Source organism: Orbicella faveolata, unplaced genomic scaffold (assembly GCF_042242905.1).
Source record: "Orbicella faveolata isolate gen_17 unplaced genomic scaffold, um_ofav_v1 contig_3, whole genome shotgun sequence".
Classification (NCBI taxonomy): Eukaryota; Metazoa; Cnidaria; class Anthozoa; order Scleractinia; family Merulinidae; genus Orbicella; species Orbicella faveolata.
Genome location: NW_028301558.1, coordinates 23,708,256 through 23,717,196, shown reverse-complemented (window position 1 = coordinate 23,717,196; position 8,941 = coordinate 23,708,256). Strand labels below are relative to the sequence as shown.

The window sequence follows — 8,941 nt, the reverse complement described above, 5'->3', positions numbered from 1 at the left end:
TAACCACTGTTAGAGAGAAATAGTTTGAAGTCTTTGGGTCTCGGAAATATCGTCCAAGCTTTTGGAAATCAAGCCTAAGTAGGTCAAAATCAAAGTTTGCAAGTCCCGGTCTCTTCTTCTTTTCAATGTCCGAGTAAGTCCAACAGGGGCTAAATTTCCGCCACCATGCACAGAAGAAAGCTTTCGATTATTTTTTGCTTTTTAATTTCTCTGAAAAGCGAGGTCGTTAGGAGTTAGTTTGAAGTCCCTGGTACTCGGAAACTTCATCCAAGCTCTTGGAAATTAAGCCTAAGTAGGTCAAAATGAAGGTTTGCGTCAGCCGGTCTCTGCTTCTTTCCACTGTTTAAGTAAGCTAATTTCGGCCACCATGGACATAACCAAGCTTTGAATTATTTTTCGCATGTCGATCTCAGTAGAGGACAAGTTTTTTCCCAGTCATTTCAAAGTCCCTGGGCCTGGGAAAACCAAGGTCATCACCGGTTAGTTTAGAGTCCCTGGGAATTGGAAATATTGTCCAAGTTTTTGGAAATCAATATTAAGTTGGTGAAAATCAAAGTTTTAGCCGCCCGGTGTCTGCATTTTTTCCAGTGTCTATATGTCGGCCACTATGCACATAACCTAGCTTTTGATTATTTTTCCTTTTTTTTAATTCCACTGAAGCACAAGGTCTCGGCGAGTTACTTGGAAGTCACTGGGACTCGAAAATATTGTCCAAGCTCTTGGAAATCAAGCCTAAGTTGGTCAAACTCAAGATGTCCGCAGCGCGGTCTCTGGTTCTTTCCAGTGTCTTAGTTAGCTATATTTTTGCCATCATGCACATAACGAGGCTTTCGATTATTTTTTTGCTTGGCGATTTCACTAAAGACAAGGTGTTCACGAAATAATTTGAGGTCTCTTGGTTTTGGAAATATCGTCCAAGCTCTTAGAGATTAACCCTAAGGTGGTTAAAATCAAGTTGTGCGTAGCCCTGTCTCTGTTTCTTTCCAGTGAGTAAACAAGTTTAACAGGGGCTGCATTAGCTTATATCATAATCCAGGCGAAAACTTAGCGGGCATGTTTTTTCGAAATCGCTGAGATCTCAAGGCCAAAAATGCTCCAGGAAGCCAAATTGCTTTAACCTTGGTCTAAACATGCAGCCCCAGTGGCATCTTGTCCTTTTGGGTCCCTGCCAGGTGCGTTTTGCCCTCAAGAATGGCCAAAAAGGTTCCAGGAAGCCAAGATAAGATAAGAAATAAAATACATAGAATACTAATATAGACGAATCGCAACCAAAATAAGTCATTAGAAAACTAGAAAATTTTCTCCTTATTTAAGTTAAATTTATTAATATAAAACTGATTCACTTTCTTACTAAACAATGATAGATAATTGATCAATTGACCTGATGGCTACAGGGAGGCCGTTCCATAAATCCACAATGCGATTAAAAAATGAGAATTTAAAGACGTCAGAGTGGTTCTAAAACGACCCAAGTATGGCTTCTGTATTTTTCAAATCGTACTTATATGATTCGAAGCTTACATACGATGGGACGTCAAATTCAGTGTGCCCTTTAGACATTTAAAAAAGAAACATAAATCTAAAACCTCTCTTCTAAACTCGAGAGCCAAAGACCTAATTTTTGTACTAATTCGTCAAACTCCGAATTGGCCTATAGTAATTTGTCCTAAAAATGGCCGCGCGAAATCCCGGTTTCTAGATTCCAGGATTTCGCGCGGCCATTTTTCCTTCCAGGTTTATTTACGGTCACGCTCGACAGACTAAGCGAAAAAGGGACTACTCGTAGTCTATCATTGTCATTGTCATTGTCATTGTCATTATCATCGTTATCGTTATCATTATTGTAAATCTCCCGTTGGCTCCACTTAGATTTTCTAAATCACGGGAGGAAAAACCGACACAGACTCATTTTGAAATATAATGATTGCCTCCGATCGCTTTTCCTTTTATTAGCTTCTACTGGTCTCAAGGAAGACGAAAAAGATTTTTTTGTAGACAATGAGGAAAATTAATTCACATCCTGTTTGAATTTTAACAGAAAATCAATTGAGAGATGTGGTACAGAATCTGAAAAAAGTCCTGTGAGAGTTAAGATTGTAGCAATGTCAGTCAAGGCCACCCGCACATTCGTCACCTGTTCCAGCTGCCATTGGTCTCCACCTTTAAACCACAAGCTATGAACAACAATAGTCCATGAACGTGCCACTTCATCTGTTCTCGTTGTGAAAACAAAACAATTAAGCCGTAACCTGTTCACATTTGCAAGCCGCGCGTAGTTTTCAAAAAAGCAAGAAAAGAATGGGTTTTGTTAAAATAGTACTACTCTTTTTAACGGTGGTAGTGATCTCTTTGGCTTCCCAAGATGGACAACACCACAGAAGATCGTATACCATAAATCCAGGAAAGGTAGGCGATAGATGAACACTAGAACAAAATATCTAAATGTTGTCTTTTTCCTTGCCCATTATATTTTCGTAGGTATTGCGTGATTTAATATACTTTATTTCACAGCCTCAACAACAGTGAAAAAATAAAGTTTATTAACTTTCGTTATCGTTTTTTTTTATGTTATTGAACGAAACGTTGCTGCCTTAAAATGGAACCTTTTCTCACTAGGAATACTGTTTTCATGTTTATCAACTCGAGTGGCGAAAAAGCTGTTTCTTTGTTAGGACTATCTGAATTGCAGGCTGAAACAGTGCTAGCTACTTAGCTGATCTCACCCCATCCGCTAAGCAGAAAGATATTTTACAGCTTGTACTACTTCTACTTATTTTCTCAAATTACCTGACGATATGCTTTCCTTTAAAGTCGAGGGCACAGGTTGCATGCTCTCTCTGATATCAATCATAGAAGTTTAAGGACACATACGGTTTATTCAGTATCAATCATAGACTGAGTGTAAGGACACTTTATACGTACAGTTTATTCAATAGTAACAATTCAATTAGTGAGATCAAGATTCCATGTTTTTCTTCAGATTTTGTTTTGTCCTTCGGCTCGGGCTGGACCGCCGGGTCCTCCCGGGCCTCCGGGTCTCCCTGGAAGAGACGGAAGAGATGGGCGAGACTGTCCCCCTTGCAACTGTGGAGGGTCCGTACTGCCGCCAACATCACCTCCCGTTGAAAGCCCGTGTCCCGGGTCTCCGCCACCTTTGCCCCAAGGCCCAGCAACAGGAGGGTAAGTACAACCATTCTCGGACTCAGTTCCCCAGGATTTGTGTTACAGAGAGCGGTTACTAAGTTACTCCCTACCAGTGGTGAAGAGTTGATGACTTCAGTTTGAGTATATCCTGATCAACTAACGAATAAATCGATAACCCAGCAAATTTTCTTCTACGCTCTCTTTTCAACTTCAACACAGACTCAGGTGGACCAGAGGTTATTCTCTTTTGCCCGTCTAACCTAATCTATATGTTTACTCCACCATTGAGAGGTTATCTGGTGATAATTACTTCGTCCATCAAAATTAAAATCAATTGCGTTCTTGGGCGTATAGCTCTTTCTACCAGATTTATCGGATAAATGAGTAGCTGGAAACTTTGCAAGAAGCATGGAATTATGCTAGAGGGTTGTCAAGAGTGTATCAATACATCTTAGCTAACTAACTTCATATTACAAAGCCAGGTAGTAAGCTAAGCAAACTAGGTGCAACTAGTCGGCTGGGTAACTGTGCTTTGTGTTATCCTTCCCGAACCGGACAAACAGCACGCTTTAACAACTTAAACAATTGTTTTACTTTATCTATTCCTGATGATGACTGGGTATTGTGCTGCTGTCATTGCAGAGAAGTCCCGCATGTTCACATTACAGGACAAGCACGTGACCTTGGGGATCACACGGAGTTAAGTGGCAGTGGGGACAGCAGCCAATAACTTATCGCGATTAGTTTAAAATACACTTTGACGAAAAAAGGCGTAATTGATAAGTTAGCGGAAGACCACGACTGGGCATTTAACAGTCAGTTATATCCACTGTAACGAACTACAAGGTCATTTTGCTGTTTGTCCGGAGCAAGGTCACAATTACCCAGCAACCCGGTAGATCGCGTTTTGGGAGATCACTTTCTTCAATATTAGCCCATGTTTTTAGACAAACAACTTCGTGAGCGGTGTAACTTTTGTCGGACAAACAACAAGCGGGCCATTTATTATTTGAACACTCTCGCTGATTTTGGTTTTGTTTGGTACTATCTGGTTGTAAAGTGTAACAAAGATTTTCGGTTCACTATTGATTATTTAGACAAGGATAAGAAACCTTTCCGTGCAGATTTGTCCAGGAATTAGTTCGCTAGCTAAAGAAATTGCTGGAAGAAAGGAAAATTCCTACACTGTTTAAGTGTTTTTCCTGATAACTTTAAATCAGTTACGAACTTTTAACATTGTCATGATCATATAGGAGATCTACAACATAGACAAAACGTAAATACAGTAGGCTGAAATATTTTCGTTTTTGTCGTCTTACTAGTCTAACAAATCCCCTCGAGTTGAAATGAATCGTTGTATAGACCACGATGATTTTCTTGCCTAATAAAAGGTTCTTGTAAAAGCATTTGACTTTCATTGTGGTATCTTAAGTACGCTACACTCTACAGATCTAATATTATTTAGATTCACAGCAACCATAGATTTTCAGAGAAAAATCATTTTCACGAAAAGCCACAGGTAGTTTTGTTATACCGTCGTTTGTTACAAGTACAAATACACTTTCTAGTGTTAACCGTGAGACTGCTGTTTGTCTTTTTTTTTCTAGCAACAATATTAGCACGACGGGAATGTTCTTGCAGCTACATATATCTTGGTGAAACTAAACGAATTTGAATTTACTCTTTTCTCAAAGCATGAAGACTGAAAGTTACACAATTTAGGACCTGCTAGACATTTCAACAAGACCCTGGCCACACTTTTACTTAGAGTACTTCAGGATATCGGCAATATTGTTATTTCATTTTATTTTATTTTAAACTTTAACGACTCCTCGCAATTATTCTCCAGTGCTATTGACCCCAAAAAAGCCCTTCCTGACTATGCGAGTCCACAGTTACATGTACATTGTTATTCCGAAGCAAAATAACTTACATATCGTATAAATCAAGGAACGTGAATATTCCTACCATTTTTTTTACCATTCGTCCGTAAGAACACCAGAGAATCGAAAAATTCCGGCGTTCAGGGGACTCTGTTTTTAAATTAATAAAGATAAAGTAAATAAAATCTTATGACAAAGTCATTTGTTTTTAAGCCTCTTCGAAATAAGTTAGGAAGGTATAGTTTTTTATATATTATGTAGTATAATCTTTGCCTCTTGCCATTTCTTGCTGCGATCATTAGCCATTGAGCTTACCGCGCCACCCTGCTCCAAACCCAGTTTTCTATGACTAACTTACTGAAAGGTAACCAGGTAGAATGAAATTCACAATATCAACTTTTACTTGATGTTCACACTCAAGCTGATTCGGACGTAGCAATTCCAGAAAGTCGGGGATTTTCCAGATTGGTTTTGTAAGTCCTTCAATTCACTTCCAGCGCGGACGCGTGTAGAAACGTTTTTTGTGTAATTACCTTGCTCTCACAACGAGGAGGCAGCGTGGCCGAAAGGTTAGGACAAGTTCTGCTCTGTTCACTATATAGCGGGAGATATTTCACGGGGTAACCGAGTTCCACTCCTCGGTGACGCTTGCAATTAGCCGACTGGTTTTACTCCTGTCAGCTAGGGTTCAATTTCTTGAGACTGTGTTTGAGCTTGGCACTCTTTTATGCAAATTCGCGTCAACTTAGCCTCTTCACAAACTGATTTTTATCATTAATTATGTAACCTTGATGATGGCTTAAATTCACCGAAACGTCGGTTTCTATGGCTTATATTTCTTGTCTCGTGTATTCCAAATCGTTTCTTATATTTAGTTTTTTATGCTAACTTTGATAGTTTATTTCTGGTATTCGTTTAATTTATTGCCACAACAGCTAATGGGCCATATTCGTATTCTCGGTGTTGGACTGGAACTAGCTTGCAATTGAGGCTCTTGCGGGGGAATATCATTAAAAAGCGATTAGAGTCATTTGCATTTGAAAAGACTCTCCGCATTAGTCTCAGTTGCAAGCTAGTTCCAGTCCAATACCGAGAATACGAATATGGCCTGTTGCCTAAATTGTAGAAATATTGTTCTTTTGCTTAGGCCTACTGACGGTCTTGGTTCCGTTCAGAACCCAGCAAAATCCTGCGATGACGTCTTACATTCTGTTCCAGGCGCTCAGAGTGGTGTCTTTTGGCTCCAAGCTGCTCGCGGCAGACCTTATCAGGTACGTCGCGATGCACTCCTGAGTAGACTTTATACGAAGTATATTTTCATCTGGCATGATACGCATCTTGTCTACACTTAAAACTGTCCATCACGATAAAAAAGAGAAGTAATTAATGAACGATTATGTTATCATTTAGGTGCAACAGAGACTATTAAACCACCTTAATTTGGTAAAATTAAGGAAATCAAATTTGACATCTGTTATCTTGCAGACTCATTGTGAAATAATCAAATCGACATGCCAAGAACAGAACGAAGGCTGGACTCTAGTGGCACGCATCGCAGGCATGTCGGGAGATTTCTCGCCCACTAGTCCGCTTTGGGCCAACGAGGACGTAGTGAGTCCTTGGGATGCCGCTGACCTCACCAAAACATCATCCATGAAAAACCCAGGTTGGTTTTCTGTGGCAAATCAAGTTTTACGCGTGTGTTACAGCGGTCCTCGTAGTGACTGCGCAACCTTTACGCATAATCGTGGTCTGACGCTTACTCAGCTCTTTGGTACTCAGTTCGCAATCGAAGTGCAAGAGGAATACACTTTTGAGACTCTGATGAAAAAGCTTGGAAAACACTTGGACCTGGGGCATTTAAAAACAGTAAGAAATTCCATAATTACTTTAATTCCTAAACTGAATTTCTTTACGTACGCAATTTAAGTCTCATTTGTACGTAGCTGGAAACGCGCCAGTCTTTGGAAAATAAACCTTCTGCATTTAGAATTGAAAAATGATTTATTCTTACTGGATAAGAAAACAAAGGCAATTTGTATGAATTTGTTTTTCAGACGATAGCGAATTAATTTGTTTTCTTCTCTGAAGGAATGGTGCGGTCTTAACTTGGGAAATCTTTGTAACTTGGTGGCAAATCCCAACACGGAGCCTGGGACCCACATCTGTCGTATTGGTTGCATCGGTGACACCAGTCTACCTCGGTCACCTAATGGATGTAACCCGGATGACTACGCCTTAGGGATCGGTGTGTCTAGTTGTAACTCTCCGCAAGGCTGTCACAATCAGGTGTCTACCACAAGTAGTTTGCACTTCAGTATGTACTCACGCTATGGAGATTACCAACAGACGGCCTTTATCTACGTGAAATAATGGAGTTATTTGTTACATCTAGCGAAAAAGACACAATCCGGCGAGTTCAACGCTAACAACAACAACTAGCTTTATTTGCATGATCATAAATACATACAGTGTTGCAAAAGCTTTTGTAAACTAAAACTAAACTGAAACAGTAACGATTTTCATGAACATATTTAACAATTAGATTATCCGCTCTCGATTTCTATGAGGCGATAGTTGATGAGGCCGTAGGCCGAATCAACTATCGCAAATAATGGTTTCCAAATATTTTTCGACGCATTATTGAACTTTACGCTTTAACAAAATCGCACGTATTGAATCGTCTTTGGTAAATTTGCAGTTGTTTACGCGCGCGCACCGGTTTTTCAATAATTTCAAGTTTTTAAAGTCAAGAATCCGTTTATCTCCTTCTTTTAGTCTTCTCAGGAATTTAATTATCCATTTACATCCAAACTTTCTTCCAAAACTTCGAAAAAACTATAAAAACGTCGCATTTCGTGGACGACAGACAGCTACTGCATTCTAATTAACAATTAGACCCGTAGCCCGCAAGGGCTACGGGTCAATAGCCCATGAGGCGAAGCCGAATGGGCTATTGACCCGTGGCCCTTGAGGGCGAAGGGTCTAATTGTTTTAGTATCATCCAACTAGTCGGACAGAAAAGGTAATAATAAAGTTAGCAAAAGCAAGTTGAAAAAATATTTATTTGGGAATAAAACGAAAGAAAGCGTCACGCTCGATGGCGCCAATTTCGCTACTCGATGACTATTACTAATAGTCCCCTAGTAGCGTAGCCAATCAAAATGCAGGATTTGCATTAGTCCACTAGTTGGGTGATACTAATGGCTGATAGTATACGAGTAGCTCAGCTAATCAGATTGCAGCATTTGCATTAATATGCAAGTAGAATTCTACTAAAATAGTGTTATGATATAGCAATCAAGTTACATTGGTTTGATTTCAAAGAAGAATATTGCATACATCAAGTAAAGATGAAATGAATTTTGCTAGTTCAATATTAATGTATGATTTGCAGAGGTCATAAGTTCGTCGGTGGCTTCTAATGGAGATAATTGCTTATAATTTGGAACGATATTTTCTATTCTTCTATAAAATCCATCTCTTAGAGTAGAGTATTCAATGCAATACATAAGAATGTGAGATTCATCTTCAATTTGATTAGATTCACAAATATGGAATTTTGATCATATCTACCAGTTTCAATCCTTAGTTTGTGATTGCCTATCCTAAATTTCACAAGTTCTTTTCTTTCGCTTAGCTTGCTTGTGTGGTCTAAACAAGGGGAGGGTGTATAACCTTTCTTAAAATTGTTGAAAAATTCGAGTTTATTAAAGTATACTTTTTTGGATTAGGTTAACATAATGTTTGATTTTAGCGTAGGTAGATAAGGTCAAAACAAGGTAAATTGTAAAATACAGACCCAGTATATTGGAATAAAACATATTTTTACCAACGCGACGAAGATCTTTGTTTAACAATAGAGTAATTATCCTTACTTTGAAGATATGAGGAGTAATTGATTATTTTCTGAT

At 39.0% G+C, this 8,941-nt stretch overlaps 1 protein-coding gene across 1 annotated transcript; it reads left to right on the top strand.

The window, feature by feature from the left end:
* Window positions 1–2,032: 2,032 nt before the first annotated feature.
* On the top strand, window positions 2,033–8,862 carry LOC110047426 (uncharacterized). Its single transcript, XM_089298441.1, has 5 exons — window positions 2,033–2,406; window positions 2,981–3,180; window positions 6,175–6,298; window positions 6,513–6,896; window positions 7,119–8,862. The coding sequence occupies exons 1-5, from the start codon at window positions 2,299–2,301 to the stop codon at window positions 7,398–7,400; spliced, it is 1,098 nt and encodes a 365-aa protein (XP_089154567.1). The 5' UTR covers window positions 2,033–2,298; the 3' UTR covers window positions 7,401–8,862.
* Window positions 8,863–8,941: the final 79 nt, after the last annotated feature.